Below are 19,636 nucleotides of genomic sequence, written 5' to 3' on the forward strand. Positions count from 1 at the left end.
GGCTTTCTCAGGAATTCAGTATTTTTAAATTTGTTTATTTAATACTTCTCCTCTTCTGCTGAATGCTGTATTATTTATTTATCCAATGAATTACACTCATGATTTGGGAGACATTTTATAGAATTTCATGACCTTTTCCACATCTCTTCCCAAACCTGACTGACTTTTATACTCACCAATGTATGCAATTTCTTCTTTATTGGGGTGAATTTAAATATGCATTACTTAATCTTTTTTTTTTTTTTTAGGATAGACCTAGTATGGTTATTACATTATGATGTATCTATTTTTTTCTTTTTCACTTTTTAACCTTCTAGTTTTATTTCCTAGATTAAAAACAAACAAACGGAGATTAAAGTTTCCCAACTATTACTGCCAAGTCACTGGTTCTATTTAAAGGTTGCTTTTCAAAAACAGTTACTTCATATTGATACTATGCTGGAATCATTCACTGTTGCTTTCAATATAAAACAAAGATGTCTTTGTTTTTATAACATAAAATGAACTTACGTGACTTTGCTAAAAACTACACTTTGAAAGAAAAAACACACTAAGTTACAATTTGAGGAGACCTCAATGACCCTTAGGAAATAATCTTTTTTTGAGATGGACTGGAGCACAGGTACAGATATGAAAAATGGAAGGTGTTTATGGGTTCCTAAATGTGTCATTGTGCTAAAATATTCTGGATTTGATTAATTTTAAATTGGTACTTCTAAGAAAATTCGATGAGAAAGAATAGCCATAGTAGAGGTAGAACAAACAATTATTTAACAATTGTTTGTTAAATAATTGTTGACACAAGCCAACCAAGAAAGGCAGAGATTCTCCCCGGGAGCCTCATGAGAAGGGGATATGTGAATATCTTGTGAAGGAAAGAAAGATGGTCTGAGGCAAAATGAACACTCAGCCTGAGACATGGACTTCCCTCAGCTGAACAACTGTCACCTAAGCCATCAAGAAGAGAAAAGGATAGATGTGGATGGTAGAACCTTTTGTTTACAAAGCTGGCTGGCTAGCTTAGGTTATGGTAACCAAGTAACCAGATGGTATGTTGGTAAACACGTAGTTTGGGTTTTAGGGCAGAGGCACCAAGTTTATTTTTATTCACTCTCTGCTAAAAGGCAATTGACTACATTTATTTTGGTCTACGATGGAGGAAGGAAAGGCATGTCAGTTTTTCAAGACAGGGAAAATGAATTCTGCTTTCTTTTCCATGTGCTGATTTTTCTTTAAAATGGGTGGAATATCTGCAATTGTTAAAAATGTGTCTTGACAAGACTATCAAATTGCTTGTAAATGAACTAACTGGCCTATAGAGATAGAGCTATCTGTTGACTGAAAAGAGAGCTAATTCTGTTCTACAAAGCATTTCTTCAAACATCTCTTTCAAGCCTTGCGTTCTTCTAAAGTAAGAGAGATTTTCTATAGGAAAGTCTCATGGAATAGCTGTTAATATTGCATACCCAATTTATCATCCATCTAATATTTAACATTTTTCATACACTTAGGTGTGAAAAAGAAGAGGAAAGATGGACTTCATGGAGAATTGGATTCAATGATTATCTAAATACTAACACAATAATATACTTATAGAGTTTAATGTTATGTTCTGAAATATGTAAATATGAAAGTAAAATTAAATTGTTAGTGTAGCGGCAAGCTAATTTTATTATGAATTACAATTTCATTATAAGAATTCACTTTAAAGTATGAGGTATTTATGGTGTATACATCTATCTATATACATGAATATACTATGAATAAGAGGGTGGTCTCCCAATTTACTTCTTTTGAAACTATTAGATGAAAAACAGACATCTTAGAATTTCTGCCAGAAATTTTCTTAAAAAAAGCAGGGATTATATGTTAAGACATTCTTAAGTGGGAGAACATACATTTATAGCTATCGTTGTGTCAGGAGCAACTTGTATAGCCAGAATTTTAGCAATCTTTCAGGATTTTCTATCAGAGATATGGCTAATTTAGTGAGTAGATTAAGTTATGGGTGACAATTAGCTCAAAGTCTTTCATCTAAATAGGAGAATGAACAGAACTCACACTAGAAAGAGGAGTGGTATATGAGAGTGGTGCTCAAATGCTGGCCAGAAGACCAAAAGGCTGAATTAGAATCAGCAATGATACCTTTTTAAAAATACAAATTTCTGGCACCATCCCCTCTTGGAGGGTCTACTACAATATTCAATAGCTCTGTGGCAGGGCTCTGAGATTCTATAGTTTCAGTAAAGGTTCGCAGGGATTCTGGTCCCCAGCCAAGTTGGGAACCAATTGCTGGAGAGGAGCAGTGCTTGAACTCAGAGAAATGGTTTTGAAGGTAGAGGCAGGATTTGTCCAAGGAGAAAAATCATTCTATGTTTGCTTTAGAGTCTACATGACTTACTGATGAAAAGTGATCTAGTAGTTTGAAATTGGCCACGGTGGGAATATTTAATCCACAGAAATTGGCAAATGCTACAAATCAGGGCTGCCCTCTGCCCTTTTCAGAGAGTCAGCTGAGCAGCATACTGCTACTTTTAGGTTATTGTCACATTTTTAGTATGCCTGCCATAGAAGAATCCACTTAGGTTCTAGGATACTGTGCTGGTCTGAATCTGTGGTGGACCCCAGAAAAGCCATGTCCTTTGATCCTCATTCAATATTGCTGGGTGGGAACATTTTGATTGTTTCCATGAAGATGTGGCCCACCCAATTGTGGGTGGTAACTTTTGATTAAATGATTTCCATGGAGCTGTGTCTCCACCCATTGAAGGTGGAGTTGCTTGCTGGAATCCTTTAAAAGAGGAAAGGATTTCTCTTTTGGAGAGAGCCCCTTTTTGGTAGAGCCATGTGAAAGCCAGCAGACACCGCCATGTTCACCATGTGCCCTTCCAGCTGAGAGAGAAATGTTGAACGTCGTTGGCCTTCTTGAACCAAGGTATCCTTCCCCAGATGCCTTAAATTGGACAGGTCTATAGACTTGTTTTAATTGGGACATTTTCTCGGTCTTAGAACTGTAAACTAGAACCTATTAAATTCTCCTTGTTAAAAGCCATTCCGTTTCTGGTATATTGCATTCCGGCAGCTAGCAAATTAGAACAGATACCAAAGCCAAATAAGTGACTTAGTGATTTCAAATGAGTTACTCTAAAAGAGATTGTGTTCTTTTAGAGCAGAGAAACAGTATTCTTTAAAACACCTCTTTTCAAAAAAAGTGATAATTATTTCCATTTTACTTCTGTACTTTAGAAATCAGCAAGTTTGAGCTTCCAATTCTGTTCTCAGCCCCAGATTCAGCTGGAGAGTTCACATTTTCCCTTGTGTTTACAGACCTTAAATGCACTGTCCTTTTAAAAAAAAATTTCTGAGTTATAGAAATAAATCCAATTTCAATGATCTCTACTGGTCTTAAACAAATTATTTTTGGAATCCTCAGAAGTGATTTCTTGGCGATGGAAATGTGTAGTTGATTGGTTAGGTTCCACAGTAGGCTCTGATTAAGTTTGAAATAAAGAAAATTGAGAAGAGAGATGATTTTGTTGCTGACTGGAATAAACTTTTTATCTGTTTATTTAGGTTGATGCATTTAAGACCATTCATTAGAAGTGTACACATAAGGACCACAGCATTTGTACAGTACTTATCAGGAAAGTGGGGGGAGGAGATGTGTCCGGAGCTTCAGTGGGGCCACCATGTCAGGGAGCTAGCTACCCAACTGCAAACAGCACCCCAAGTATATGGTCACCAACATGTTTTAATGAATTAATGCGCCCAGGTAGGTATACTATTAAATTTATACTAGATGCTGTGAGGAAAAATATCACGGATTTGTTTCATTTTCTAAATCAACCCATAAAGGCAACAAAGGTAATTATTGAATTTGGAATATAGGATAAACTTTGTGTTTCAGCACTTTTACAGGAAAGCAAAAACAGGCATCAAAGAAGTATGTGAGGCATTTCCTCAAAGAAGTCTTCCTTTGGTTGATCCCACTCCAACCCCACAAACTCCCTAAGGCACTTAGTACATCTTTTTCATTGCAAGTTCTTCATAAAAAGTGGGTACCTACCTCAACGTGCTGTTGAGAACATTAAATGAGTTAGTGCATTTACAGACCTTTTAACAATGCCTGGAAAGTAGTATGCACTCAATAAATTTTAGCTATTATATCACCACCACCACAGTGTACTGAAATGATCTGTTTCTGTAAATTTCTTCCCACCTAGACTATAAAATCTTCTAGGAAGAATGTTTCGTCTTTATGCATTCAGTGCTTACCACAGTGCCTGGCACAGAGGAGACACTCAATAAATGCTTCCTGAACTAAACTGAGCTACAATCTATATGCTTCTAATAAATTTATCTGGCCTACTTCTTCAGGATTTCAATAGTTCCAATTCTTGAGAAGATACAAACTAGGAAAGAGAGAGAAGGACAGAAGAGCTGTCACATAGCTTTTGCTGACAGTCCACTACACTGGAGCTTGTCCAAGTCTAGTTAATATCAACATTTGTGATTATTTCACTGATAGAAATATAAGGCTTACTCGTTCCTTGTTAATCAGCTGTAGGCTCAAGCACTTGGGGCTGAACACTTGGGAACAAATATACAGAAGGAACTACAAGGATAACTTCTCAAGTGAAATCCTCTTGGGATAGATGTGCCCACTACACATAATAACATTTCCATTGTGTTCTGTAAAACACTGGACCCACTGATACTCTACAAGAAAATAATTCTCTGGTTAAGTTTGAGAAAAACACTTCATGGCCCTCTAGGAAGTTTATAATAAACATCAGCATATTAAAGGCCCTGTAAAGTCTTGAAGTAAAGATACCTTTGCATTATTCACCACTTCCTAAATTTGAAGGACACTTACAAATTTCACCTTGCATAATTATATTAACATCTGTTGGAATAATGACCAACAGATCAAACTTCGGTAAAAACTGTAGTATAAAAACACATTTATCCAGATATCCTTTTTTGCCTCAATTAATTTGTGTGTAATTTTTAAAATTCTAAGTCCATATGCACACAAATAGAGAAGTAAACCTTGGAATATTTGGATGCTCAGGGAGTAGTACAGTAGGAGATTTTGTATAACTAATTTTTTTCTTTTTTGCCTAATTTTAAAAAATTAACTATAGAGTAATTGCTAAAATGCTTTTAATTCTTGTTTAAAAGCATTCTATAGCACTCTCAAACTTTAATGATACAATCATCTAGGAATTTCATTAAAGTGCATTTTTGATTCAGTTACGTCTGGGGTGGATCAGATATTCTACATTTCTATCCAGTGCTCGGATGATGCCAATGCTGCTGTTTGTGGACCACATACTGAGTAGCAGGTTACTTTTTTGCCTAGGTAAGCACAGTAGAGTAAATACAACAGAATTGTTATTTTGAATAACATTGCATGTGTTGATGGAGCCACACACTGAGATAGTTTCTTTTTAATATCTTGTTTTTTGATACTACCTTCATCATAAAAGTCAAGTGGGAACTATGGGGAAAATTTTTTTTAGCTATAGCAATATCTCTGTCAGCCCTAACATGAAGTCTGATACATTGTAGGTTCTTAAATGTTGTATATTAATTTATTTGTCATAGACTTTATTATCACAGTTAATACCTACAGAGGTGACAGATATATCTACTAAGGAGGGAAATAATGATATGAAAATATTACTAAATATTAATGAATATATTATGGAGAGTATTTAGGAAGAGAGAAGAATTGGATTCATTAGTGTTGGGATCTATTTCAGGCTCAGAAAAGTGAAGTGAAGAACCTGAGGGATATTCCAGAAGAAGGTGCCAGTAAGGAAGTGAACACAAGCACTCCTGCCCCAAACATATCCTGAAATAGTCATAAAGTGGATGTAGATATGCCTACCTCTGGCAGTCTACCCTACTGCCAATACCCTACTGCCTTCAGGGTATTGGGGGCATCTGAGAAGGAGAGATGGAAATAGAGAACATCCGGGCTAACGCATCTACTTCCTGAAAATTATGCGAACTTCCCCTACTACATTAAGTACCATGGAATTATCTGCTAACTATGAATGATTAGCAATATCACTTATTAGTAGTGGTTTCTAGCTTCGTGTCTTTCAAGTAGCCCAGATGTAGTTGAATCCCATAGCAATTTAAGGGGTTGAATAGCTAATCCAGAAAAATATATTAGAAATATCTTATTATCTTTCTGGTTTGGGGGGAATATTTTACAGGCATTTTCAGTGAAATGGCTTTAGTATCTTTGGTCCTCTGTCATTGGATATTACCTATAAATATCAGTTTGATAGGGCCCAAACAACTATACTAAGTAACACTTGTTGACTGATTATCAACTACTCATGGTCGTTCAATTCATGACTTGCCTTTGCTCACCAACTGAGATGTCCAAAATGAAGGCACCTTCTCTCACCCATCCTTTCTATTGTTCTCATCCCCACACCGAATAATTACCCTCTTCCCTCTTACTCACTTCTACGACCATTCTGAAGTGTTTTTCAGTTCTCAAAATACAATATATTCTTTCTTCTCTCTGTTCCTGTTTGGCATTGGTTTTTCCCTCCGTTGGGAACACACCATACCTATGTGCCATGTTAATACCTACTAAACTTCAGGTCTCAGTTCTCACGCCAAACTCAAAACACTTAACTCCTGTTAGCTGCCCCCCATATGGTTCTAAATTAGTTTATGATACAGGAGTACATGACCAGTGTCAACCAAAGTACATTCATAATGAACCCAAAATCAGTGGTTTTTCAGGTATTCAAATTCACTATAGAGATGAAAACTAGAGTGAGGAAGTAGACTACTTTTGTGAACACTGTACTTTTTTCACCAAATAGGCTGGAAATTCTTTCCCCTCATCAGTGATGAAATTAACTGACACCTGTGAGTGTATTATCTGAGACTTTTGTAACCTTTCTCCATTCATCCAGCAAAACGAAGAGTGGAAAGATGCACTTCTTTTGTACAAATCATCCTTTTGGCAGTAACCAGGAGTTCACTTACCTTTGCAGGCATCTGGGGCAGAAAAAGGTCTCCGTAGGTCACGGTAGAAGCCCAGCTTACACCGCTGGCAGTGCTGGCCTTCGGTGTTGTGCTGGCAGTCCTTGCAGACGCCACCGCTGCGATTACCCGATGCCTCCCAGACATCAGCGTCAAAATGGCAAGCATCAGCATGCCCATTGCACTTGCAGGCTAGACAAAAGAGGCGTGGGAGGAACACAAATATTCCAAAGTAAAATGGGGTTTTCTAACATTCAAGCAGTTAAAATTAGGGTAAACCTATTTTTTATTTTATTTAAAAGAAAATTTTTTGAATAGTGTACATTTTCATAGTACCAGAATAAAAACAATATGTAAAGGTATACATTGAGAACTCTAGTTTCCCATCTCCATTTACCCTGTGGAGGGAATTATTACCGTTTTCCCTTTCTTTCTTCCTTTCTTCTTTCCTTTCTTCCTTCCTACCTCCCTCCCTCCTTTCCTCTCTTTCTTCCTCCCCCTCCCTCCCTTTCTTTCCTTCTTTCCTTCTTTCTTTCTTAAGTTTCTTTTGTATCCTTCTAGTGTTTCTTTATAGATTGTTTTTTTTTTAAAAATAGGATATGCCTGAAATCAAGTGCAGATTCATCTAGTTAGGCAGATATATTATGGTTTAGGAACTGGGCTTGACATTTATTTTGGAGAGACTATTTGAGTGGTCACTAGTTTTCTTCCTCTCTGTTGGTAACACCACCATTTCCATTCCTGCTCCTTCTGAAGGGCCACAGTCCTGATCTAGAAAACTCTAGATTGTCAGACATTACTTGGAAATGACAATGCATCTTTCAGATACAGGACTGAATTCATGCTGACTAATGAGCCTGGAGATAAACTTCTAATTGACAGGTTAGTAACTTGGCAGGTGACACATAATAAGCAAAGAGGTATCTTTCATGAAATACTATTTCTCAGAAATTGTTGAACTAGTAAGTACAAGGTAGACTCCTATAGTAGCCTCAATTTTCTTTGAGAAGAGGCCTACAGTGTTTCTTGTGCAACAATCTCTCAAAGGCATTTCTAAGATTTTTAGTCAGCAGCATCAAGTAACAAGTCTCTATGTCCTATATGTATTTAAATATGCAGTTGGTGTCTACGGAAAGGGCCAGACTGGCAACTCCAGGAATTTAGAGAAATTCTTTAGATTCTCTTGATGAGTGATTTAAAGGAAGAATCCAGATGTTTTTATAGTGGTCAATTGTATTTGAAAATGTTTATGCTATTGTTTTTCATTGTTTCCTTGATGTGTTATGATGCTTTGACCAGATTTATAATACTTAAAAAGCAGATTATAAGATAATTTAAGATTTATGCTTAGAGGAAATCCTTTGCATTTCCTAGAAACAAAAATAAAATAATTATGAGTCTAGTGATGTACGGGGAGAGATTTCTCACAACTTTAGCCATAGTACTTACCTTTAAATGCTTATAAAATTGAGGTTTGTTGAGTGTAAACATTGCTATGGGAAAGTATATGTCTTTGTACATTTTCAATTGCAAGGAAAAAAATTCACATTCCCATGTTTTTAACCCTCCCATCTAATCTCCAACCTCAAACATTAAGTTACTCCTAGTAATGGAGTCTCACTCATTCTTGACTGACTTTATTTCAAATCTGATTTGTCATTTCAAGTGTCATAAGTGAAAAGATGGTATCAGGGGGAAAGTATCTAATTTGAAGTCTGGAAATTTGGAATCTAGTTCCGATTCTATCACTTAACTAACTTTGACAAGTCAATCTTACTGAGCCTGAGTTTCCTGGTCTTTAAAAGGGATTAACACCACCTACTGTATAAGGTTGTTTGAGAAGTGAATACAAGATAGCTATTTTCAATGTTGTAATTCACTCTGTGAGCTGGGAGAGTAATCATACATCATCAGACTCACTTGCTCTTGGATCTAGTCATGTTTTCATTGGGCAAAATTTTCCCCTTGAGGGGGGTGCTTATGCCCCACAAAGAATCCAAGCAAATAGGCAACACATTCTTGACAAAACAGTCATATTTGCAACTTTGCAAACTGCCTGTTTCCAATGGTTGAACTAATAGTGGGCAGTGATACGGTCTGTTTGTGTACTTTACAGCTGTCTGTCACTCACCACTTGATATTGTTTCTAGAGACAACAAGGTGTCCACAGATAAATTCACATTACAGAGAAGGCTTCTGCATATTGTGGGCTTGTTACTTACTTCTGCACTCTTTAGGAGCCCCTGTTTTGCCATCAGCTGCCTCCCAGGGCCGGTCATTGTATAATGGTGCACACTGTTGGCAGTGGGTGCCTGCTGTATTGTGTTTACACATACATTTCCCATGGATCTACAAACAAGAATAAGTAAGAGCTATGAACACAATGTTGCCAGGGAAGAAAGTTCTTCCTACAATCTCATCTCATTGGATGGTTTTAGCCACAAGACTCTCATTGGCTTTTCTGAAGAAGTTAGCAATCAAGATGACAGATCCTGTCTTTAGTTTTTCTTGTGATTAGTTAAAAAGATTAAGTAATATATTTTCTTAATTGTAGGGTATGTGACCCCAAAGAGCAATTCTGAGGGCAGAATTCTGCTAGGCAGTTACTTAAATTTTTCTATTCTTTATACAAAAGTGACACATCTTCAATATAGGAAATTTAGAAATCTGTAATCCCATCATGAAGAGATATCATTATCAACATTTGGGGCATATGTTTATATTTAAACATATTAAAAAATTGCAATTATATTTAAAACATTTTTCACATAACAATACATTGAGACTATCTTTCCATTTCATTAAATGTTTTTATATGATACATTTTAATGGCTCCCTTGTATAATTTATTTGACCAATCACCTATTTTTGGCTAAAAAAAATTAAATATTTTTTATATATTATATTCAATTCTCTAATGAATATCCTTGCAGCTAAGTATTTGTACACAACTTTAATTATTTCTTAGGAAAGTGTTTTCTAGAAGTAAAATTGAAAATTCAAAATACATATTTTTTAAGGTTTTGAATAAATTTTCTTTGGGGATTTGGCATTTTCTTTTGATCTCACAGCTCATAGTAGTTGAGAGTTTATTAAAATAGCATTTCTCAGAGAGGAAAAATTCAGTAGAATTCTTAGGGATCTGGAAGTTTTTGTGAGAACTTTAATTTTTTGTTTCATTTCATTGATAATTTCTAAAACTTAATATTTTGCAGAATCTAGAATTCTTTTAATACTTATTTCTATAAAGTTCAGTACTAATATGCATCTATTGACATATGATGTCATGACTGTACAAATGAAAGTTTTGCAAAGTAGATGTGAATAGAGTTCACAAATATATCCTAATGGAATTATGAAGTTTTCCCCCCTTGGGAACAGTGCTAAAGATAACGCAGCATAAAAGTAACAGATTATATCAACCAGTCAACAAATATTTAGTGACTATCTATAAAGGAGAGTCACTATGCTAGGCAATGTTTGGTATAGAAGGCATCATAAAGCATAATTTCTGTCTTTGAGAAAGGTTCAGTATAACTGGAGAAAAATGACTTCCATAGATAAACAAGACAATAATACATGCCCAAGAAATGAAATGATACTGGAATTAAAAAGACAGCAAACTGTATAGGTTGGCGGTTGTGGAGGGTTTTTTGGAAGGGGTTGTGGTTTGTGCTGGCCCTTGATAGATGGGCAGTATTTTGGGCATGCAGAAGGGAAGAGACTTTCCAAAAAGAAGAATCAGAGTGAACCAAGGTGTGGACAAAGAGGTTAAGGAGAACCTGTGGGCAAAGTTTATATCCATAGATCTAAAATCTTTGAACTACAATGGTAAAAGAACTACTCAAAATGACAAATACTCAGAGAGACCAAAACCAAAATGAGTCCCTAAAGTAGAATTGAACAACCTAGAACTAGCCACACTAATACACTGATATACTGCTGCTCACCCTGAAATCACATCCCAGTAAGTTGTGTCATCTCACCTGGAGTCCCTTTCTCTTTTATTACTCCCTTTGCATATGCGTCTTTGTTCAGCTGGTGGAGGTACTCTGGAATTAGCATATGCATCATCCAAGAGTTATATGATTACTATGGGCCTGATACTTGCATAATGTTCAAGTGTAGGAATTATACACAGGTTTTGGAGGACTGCAAGTTGCTTGTGAATGAACCACATGAAGCCTAAGAGTTACAGTATGGACCATTTCACAAATAATAACTTTAGTGATCAACTTGCTATATTTCCTTTCTATTTCCGTGTATTGTAATATAAGGTTCTCATGCCTAATAAAAATTATAGCAGTCCTTTTAATTCTTAGGGATTAGTGACTGTTCTAGTTTGCTAGCTGCTGGAATGCAACACACCAGAGACGGATTGGCTTTTAATAAAAAGGGGTTTATTTTGTTAGTTCTTCAGAGGAAAGGCAGCTAACTTTCAACTGAAGTTCTTTCTTACGTGGGAAGGCACAGGATGGTCTCTGCTTGCCTTCTCTCCAGGCCTCTGGGTTCCAACAACTTTCCCCAGGGTGATTTCTTTCTGCATCTCCAAAGGCCTGGGCTGAGCTGTGAGTGCTGAGACGAGGTATGCTGAGCTGCTTTGGCTGTGCTACGTTGAACTCTTTTATTTAGGCACCAGCCAATTAAATCAAACATAATTCATTACAGCAGGCATGCCTCTTCGCTGGCTGCAGACATAATGAGCAACAGATGAGGTTCACGTATCATTGGCTCACATCCACAGCAACAGAACTAGCTACGTTCACCTGGCCAAGTTGACAATTGAATCTAACTACCACAGTGAGGATATGGACTTTTTTTTTAAGAGGGTAGAATTGGCTTCTTGGAATATGATGATGTTGCAAAATTTTTTTAATTTTCTTTATAGAAACTTAACTAATATTATAGATTCAATTTATTGGTTTTGGTCTTAGAATGTGCAAATATGAACTATTGTTTCCTATTTTCTTGGGCTTTTCTTCAGATTAGTTCTGCTATGAACTGTTTCTATGCAGACATCCTCATGGAGTTTTAAGGGTATCACTACACATCTCCATTCACACATCCAGGAAAACTCTAAAGACAAATTGCCATTTAAATTTGGAGAGTTGCAGGAATTCAATTTCTACTGCGCAGTAATGGTGAGGTCTCTCTTTTTTTTTTCTTTTAATTTTTTTAGTTTTTTTATTTTTTTAAATACCAAAAAACACAGAGCAAATGCAAACATTCCTATTTTGATCATTCCATTCTATATATATAATCAGTAATTCACAATATCATCACATAGTTGCATATTCATCATCATAATCATTTCCTGGAACATTTGCACCTATTCAGAAAAAGAAATAAAACGAAAACTGAAAAAAAATTTATACATACCGTACCCCCCACCCCTCCCCTTCATTGATCACTAGCATTTCAAACTAAATTCACTTTAACATTTGTTCCCCCTATTATTTATTTTTATTCCATATGTTCTTCTCATCTGTTGGCAAGGCAGATAAAAGGAGCATCAGACACAAGGTTTTCTCAATCACACAGTCACATTGTGAAAGCTATATCGTTATACAATCATCATCAAGAAACATGGCTACTGGGACACAGGTCTACATTTTCAGGCAGTTCCCTCCAGCCTCTCCTTTACATCTTGGATAACAAGGTGATATCTACTTAATGTGTAAGAATAACCTCCAGGATAACCTCTGGACTCTGTTTGGAATCTCTCAGCCATTGACACTTTGTCTCATTTCATTCTTCCCCCTTTTGGTCGAGAAGGTTTTCTCAATCCCTTGATGCTGAGTCTCAGCTCATTCTAGGATTTCTGTCCCACATTGTCAGGAAGGTCCACACTCTTGGGGGTCATGTCCCACATAGACAGGGGGAGGGTGGTGAGTTTGCTTGTTGTGTTGGCTGGAGACAGAGGCCGCATCTGAGCAACAAAAGAGGCTCTCTTGGGGGTGACTCTTAGGCCTAATTTTAAGTAGGCTTGACCTATCCTTTGTGGGGTTAAGTTTCATATGAACAAACCCCAAGACTGGGGGCTCAGCCTATAGCTTTGGTTGTCCACACTGCTTGTGAGAATATCAAGAATTCAACTTGGAGAAATTGAATTTCTCCCCGTTCGATGGTGAGGTCTCTTCATCTTAGTTCCTAGATATCTGATTTTTCATATATTCCAGTAGGGCTGTTTCAGTCCTACTGCTAATATCAAATCTTTTTCATTCAGCATTCCCTCTTATCCTGAAAAGAAAATAGAAATTCTTTCATATCAAAAGAGCTTCTGCATTCTTTAAAGGTGCTCAGCAAAAGCTAGATGATTCTTTGTCTACTTGTAGTAGTAGATACTGATTTCATACAAAATGGAAGCTTTGGAAAAACTGACTCAGGAGGAAAATTTTTCCAAGGTTGAAGAATTTAGTGATGTGAAGGCATAAGTCGGTAGCCTTAGGGAGATTAGTTGGGCAAACAGTTTTGTAATTGTCCAGATTGTACATTTTGCCAAAAAATAAAACAAAACAAGCAAAATACACATACATAATACCCAAGATACAAATTTTTGATAGAATTAGAGTTAGAAATCCCAGAATAAACTACCCTCCAATCTATCATTGCTGGTTAAGGCATTCAATGGAGTGCTTTCTGAAGAGGTATTTACAGAAAATATCAAAGAGTATAAATACAGAGACCATGGTCAGTAAATGCTACCTGCATCAAACTTCTAAGTGTAGTCCCTGGAGCTGTCTTAAAGGGTACACGCTATTCCTCTGGAGGAGCAAAGACGAGAAAGAGAAGACACCAAAAGGAATATTCAGGGAATAATCAATTAACAAACCAAAGGGTATGTATTGGAGAAATAGTTTGGACCCAGACTGTGGGACATATTAAAGAGCTTAAGAAGGTTGGAATTTACTGTGCAGGCAATAGTGAACTGTTGAAGGGTTTTGAGTAAAGGAATTAAAAGGAGTTTAAATGCACTTTCTTTTAAAAATTGTCTGTCTGCCTCACTCTTATTTTACCTGTTATCTTCTTTCTTCCTCTTCCCTTTTTATCACTTCTTTTATATTTCTTGTACCCTAGGTATGCCTTCCAACAGCCTGTGGAACCCACATGCATTTTCTGATAATCAGAATTTTAAAAGGTTATATTACTGCCTTTTGGCATCCTTTCTATTCTTTAACAATCATTTATTGAGTATATACTATATAAAGTTAGATGCAAAGTATTGCTAATTTTTTTAAAGGAATTAAGTAACATTATATGTTCACTTTATTGGTTTTGGTCTTGGGAAGTAAGTCCAGGACCTATACGAAATTTCAGCAGTTGATTCATAGGTTAGTCCTGGTCCACAAATTCCAGGCCTTAGGAGGTCACAGATATTTAGGGTAACCTCATCAAACATTCACATGTACTACAAGATAATGTGCACAGGTCAGTTCCCTTTGGAGTAAGGATTTCAGAGCATTCCCTTCTTCCCACATGCTGAGGATTAGGATGAACCTCCCAGGGTCTGAAAGATGCTAGCCCAGCAAATTTTTCTGCATGTAAAAAACTTCAAGGAGCTGTCATTTTGAGAATTACCAAAAATAGCTGTAAATCATTACCTAGACCATTTGAAATAAGAAATCCTTTCTCAGCGATACAACTGTTGCTGTTCAAGCTTGAAAGATCACCCAGTATTTGATGCTCGTGAAAAATGTGCAAGTAAAACTAGGTCTTCATTGGACAAATAAAAACAGAAAAAGGAAACTTTAGTAACAAGTTAAACACAGCTCTGGTTTGGTACACAAACATGAATAGAAAAAGGTCAGGAAAATGGGAATACGTACTTACAGCTTAGTTGAAGAAGAGTGGTGTTTGGTTATCTAATTGGAAAATGAGAAATCCACTTAAACAGTAAAACTGTAACTTCTAATGACCCAAAAGGCACAGCCTAGTATTTTTGGATATTCTGTACATTTTGTAAACCCCTCTATTACTCTGAGTACATTTCTCTGTTGATGTCAAAAGTTTTCCTACCCATACCTAATTGAGATTTTTGCTAATATTGATCTTCTTGCCAGTAATTTTTAGCATATTTCTTTTACAGGGTGGGACTTATACAAACTTTGAAACAGTAATTTGAAGAATTACTAGAACAATGTGCTCGCTAATAGCTGTGCACACTGGTGACAAATATTATAACTAGAGCTAAACAGACATGGAAGATAAAATATCATTTCTTCATATGTGACTTTAGACTATATGAACTTGGGTGGGAGTCACAATGAGGAAATTATTATCTTTCAGATCTCTCATTGGAAGACATAACCATGTGGTTGAAGAAATTGGCCATGGCAAGAGGTTTTGAGAATCTGATCACTGACAAAGTCAAGCATATGGACTGGATAATCACTTATGAAAATTTAGAAATTAGATGGACAATTGGTTAAGACTACTTTTAGGCCTTCTGTTTTTAAGGTTCTGTGACTTTAAGGTCTGCTTCTTGGTATTATGAATATAGCTTGCTTATAGGCAACTGCCCATAATCTTTTCTAAGCTACCAGAGAAGACTTAAACATCGGTGGCTAGGCCCTGCTACCATGCCACTAAGGCAGAACCTTTCTAGAGTCATCTGAAAATCAAACAGCTGGGAGGATATATATTTTTTTTATCACAGGCATCACCACTTGATGTGGCCCAAATGATAAAAGCCAACCTTAATAGATATTCTCTGAAAACAGACTTTAGTTTGTTGATACTGGCTATACCTAAACTGAAATAAATTCTGTTCTTTCTTACTTCTCTCCTATTGCTTTCCCCCTTCTCTAGTTCGCGTATCCTATTTCTTGTGGCACTAAAGTGATCCTAGACTAAAGATTGTTCTAGCTCCTGCCTTCCATATAAAGGTGTACTTCATTGTCTAGTGCATCAGCAGCAGAGTCATTCACCATAACAGAATTATAGAAGCAGAAAATCAACCTGGTCAATGCTTTGGGGGATTCATGTTAACTGAATTCTATTAGAAATGTCTGATAAAACTTGCTTCTCAATTGCTTTCCAAGAAAGAAAGTAGCAGTTATTGTTTGAATTATCTCCCGTTGTTTATGTCCTACTAAAAATTATAATGAAAGTTAGTGAAAAAATTATTTGTTTTATAGCTAAGTATTCAGAAATTCTTGAATTTCATAAATTATTTCCTTATGCTTTCATGCTATTATTTTAAATATATGCCTGATTATATTTTCATTCTTTACTGTGAAACAATTTCTGTAGAAAATGAGTATTCTTTCATACCATTACTAGAACTTTAAAAAATGTTTGTGAAAAGAGGATACAAACAGTGTCTATTCTATGAACAAGAGACCAAAGCCCACTTACAGGCAGCTGCAGTCATTCACAGACCTCCATTTAGCTATGACAAATGATCTAGAAACTGGAACAAAGTTACGCAGCAATTTAAGACAAAATGTGAAGGCAAAAACTGATTAATTTATAAAGAGATAGTATGTCCCTTTTAGAGACAAGGATTAACTTGTAGAAGAATGAACTTCTTATGCATGAAAAGAGAGAGATTCTAATAACTGGCCAGCCCGTTAGAACCTGCTGCTCTTATGCAGGACAAAAACATGCACAACAACAATGCTACAACACAAACCCTTTGAATAGAAAGCATGTCTTTTCATTAATGAATAAAATATGCCTTTTTCTCATTAAAGGTTTGCATTTTTTAAGTTAACAGAAGAAGCGGGAGTTCTATGGTGAATATGAAGCATGACAATTGAGTTTGGTGGAAAAAGCAGCTTGAAACCTACTGTCAGAATGATGTAAAATAGATTGAAGGCTCAGTATCCAAATCTGCCATAATACAAGTAATTAAACAGCTTTACAATGTGTTCTTTGGTTTGTACTTGAATGCTAGAGAAAACAGCTCTTACAAGAAACCATGGGCAATAAAATAAAAATTGGTAAAGGACAGAAACTATTGCGATTAAAGTAATGAAAAACTGGCCAGTATTAGGCTTCTCTCCTCCCTGTTAGGCCTGAAATTCTTCCAATAGAGATTCATTCCTTTACATCTTAAATGTGTTTTATATTCAGGAGCTCCCTACAAAAATGCACTTATCTCCAGGAGGGACAAACCTTCACATTATTAGCAACACACATATCAGCTGGGGTTGTAGCTAACGGTTCTGAATCTTGGAACTAGACTCAGGAGAACCAAGGGACTTCCTGGAGAAGGGAAAGTGAATACTTTAAGGGGAGAGGGAAGGGGGCACAGACAAACTGTGCCTATTTCACTTTTTTGCTAAGAACCTGCTCTGGCTAACAGACATGGAAAAAGCATGGGTGGGGCCAAAGCAAATTTCAAGAGAAAACAGTGTTCATCTGTCTCACTCCACTAGATTTTAAGCTCCTGTAGGGAAGAAACACTGGCTTAAATTTCTTTGAACTCTTAGGAACTGACCTATAATGATATTCAATAAAAATTTGTTAAAGTTTTCTCTCTGTATATAGAATATATATACATATATAATCTCCTAGAACAATAGGTACAATTATTATGCCATTTTATAAATAAGGAAACTGAGGCCCAAAGGGTTTAAGTAATTTGTCCAAGGTCACAAAGTCAATAAGTGGCGGAGCTATTTTAACTCTGGCAGTTTGACTCCAGAGTCATCATAATCCCTAAACTGAGCTATAAGACCCTGGGGAGTAGAATTTTGAACAATCCATGGTCATGTCTCTGTATTACTAAAATAAATCAGTGTGTCCCAAACCAGTCTGTCCTTTAGGACCCCTTCAGGACAAAGGCTGGTTTGGACTCAAGGTGAGCCATTCTAAGGAGGTCTGTTCTTAAATGGATTTCTTGTCCTATTCTTCTGGGACAGGCTAAGCAACTTTGGAGATGGCTGGGTACAGGAGGAATAGCCCTAATTCCCCATTCCTGGCATGAATAAATTCAGGCCTTAAGAATAGAAAAGGTCATTTTTGAAATGGGTAAAAAAAGTTAGTGTGTCCTGTTTAGCACACCTTCTGCATTATTTTCTGCCTTTTATTATCATAGAATGTTTGTTACCATTTGACAACTCTGTAAATTGTAGAAAATTAAAAATAATGCAAATTATTCTTGTCTATAGAAATGCAAATTAATTATGTCTGGTAGAATGCAATTGATCATTGCCCTGTGTATAGACCTGTTTTATGTCTACTTGTGAATTCATTTCTGCATTCTTATTTGTGGTTCTTTGAATTTTCTTTTGAAATGTCTTATTGGAGCTCTTAATAATTTAATATGTTAAACAAAATCTTTGACACATGTGCCTTTTATCTGTTGGAGAGTCATGATTTTTACCTTGCTAAAATTTATCCTTAATATTGCCATTTCTTACCCTCCCCATGTTACCTAAATTTTTTCTATCAAGTTACTTAAAAAGTTACTTTTAAAAATGAAGTTTCAACATGCTTCATATAGCTAAGTGAGTTTTGAATGTCTTATATTTTCACAAGATTAATTATACTAGCTTCCTTTGCATATATACAATGACAATAAAATAAGATATTTTGATTTTAAGCCATTTATTTCAGAGTATCTAAGACTTTCATTGCCGTAGAATATCAAATTGGCCTCCTTGTCTCCTCTATAATTTCTTCAGTTGCAAGATATAGAGCAAAAGAAAAAGAAATATCTTTAGATTTCTTGCTGCAGTTCTTGTTCAGAGGCAGTCTTTGAATTTCCTATAATACTATATAAGAAACGACCTACTACAGAGCTACGTTATTTGAAATTTCTTTCAAGCTTTCAAGCTCAATTGCTACTGGGTCACTGTGTGGAATTATTAGGACAGTTGTGACCTGTCAAATTGACTCACTATCTCTGCCCTTCATTTGATCTCATTAATCCTGTTTTCACAATCCCACTTTGCATGTGTCTTTTTTGTACTTAAACTTCTCCCAGGTCACAACTCAAATCACTGCAGAACACGGAACAGAACTCCCAAGAGAATCCCAAAATATTAGAGGCTCCATCTTTGAAAACAGTAATGTCAACGGGAGGATTTGTTTTTCTTTCCCACAAACACCTAAAATAACTTTATGATATAATCTCTTTGAGGGCAAAAGGGACCATATCAATTTCAATTTCTTAGTATCTATTTACTTTTAATAATTTTAGAAATAGCAAATGTGGAATTAATATTATATAACTTCTAACATGCTCTTAAAGCTATGAACACAACAGCTGTCAGACAAGAACCTGGGAAACTCATTTAGTAAGCGATTCACCTGTCAAGCAGTGTTTGAAATGAGAATGAAGGAAGATTTTCTGGGGTTTTGTTTAATGTCTTTTAGGATTTAGATGGGTTTTTGTAATTAGTGGAGGCCAGGTAAATTCTATTAGAAATGCTGTGGGGATTATGAAGTACTTTTCACCCTACTGACATGCATTTTCTCAATGCGTTCACTTAGCTTCTGATTATTTAAAAGGAAAATTCCTTGTCACAGACTACTTTGCATTCCCTTACAAAGCTTTTTTTTACTTCATTCTAGTGCACATTTCCCACTGTTTTCCTTCCCCCTTGACAGCTCTGTTTGACTGTCACTCAGTATTCTATACAGTGTAGAGATTGTTACAAAAGTT

The 19,636-nt window shown here is 36.0% G+C and overlaps 2 protein-coding genes across 18 annotated transcripts in view; one reads left to right on the forward strand and one right to left on the reverse strand.

The window, feature by feature from the left end:
• LOC143642817 (uncharacterized) overlaps nt 1–19,636 on the forward strand; it is a 231,358-nt gene that overhangs the window by 192,344 nt on the left and 19,378 nt on the right. For 2 of the 13 annotated variants that reach the window (XR_013155896.1, XR_013155890.1), the window contains one exon: nt 16,716–19,226. The exons of 3 other annotated variants lie outside the window; for them this stretch is intronic. Coding sequence is in view for 4 of the 10 variants with exons in the window: in XM_077111682.1 (XP_076967797.1) it covers nt 5,257–5,406 (150 nt within the window). In the remaining 6 variants the exon portion in view is untranslated. Of the gene's footprint in view, nt 1–1,511; nt 1,595–3,246; nt 5,221–5,256; nt 5,517–15,306; nt 16,685–16,715; nt 19,227–19,636 lie in introns of those variants that run through there. 8 more of the 13 variants (XR_013155897.1, XR_013155892.1, XM_077111682.1 and 5 more) reach the window with 6 other exon arrangements.
• Nucleotides 1–19,636, reverse strand: part of NTN4 (netrin 4) — a 115,870-nt gene that overhangs the window by 41,083 nt on the left and 55,151 nt on the right. For all 5 annotated transcript variants that reach the window (XM_077111676.1, XM_077111678.1, XM_077111675.1 and 2 more), the window contains 2 exons: nt 9,243–9,369; nt 7,024–7,212 (listed from right to left, as the gene is read on the reverse strand). In XM_077111676.1, the coding sequence (XP_076967791.1) occupies nt 7,024–7,212; nt 9,243–9,369 (316 nt within the window). The remainder of the gene's footprint in view (nt 1–7,023; nt 7,213–9,242; nt 9,370–19,636) is intronic.

This window comes from Tamandua tetradactyla, chromosome 7 (genome assembly GCF_023851605.1).
Source record: "Tamandua tetradactyla isolate mTamTet1 chromosome 7, mTamTet1.pri, whole genome shotgun sequence".
NCBI lineage: Eukaryota > Metazoa > Chordata > Mammalia > Pilosa > Myrmecophagidae > Tamandua > Tamandua tetradactyla.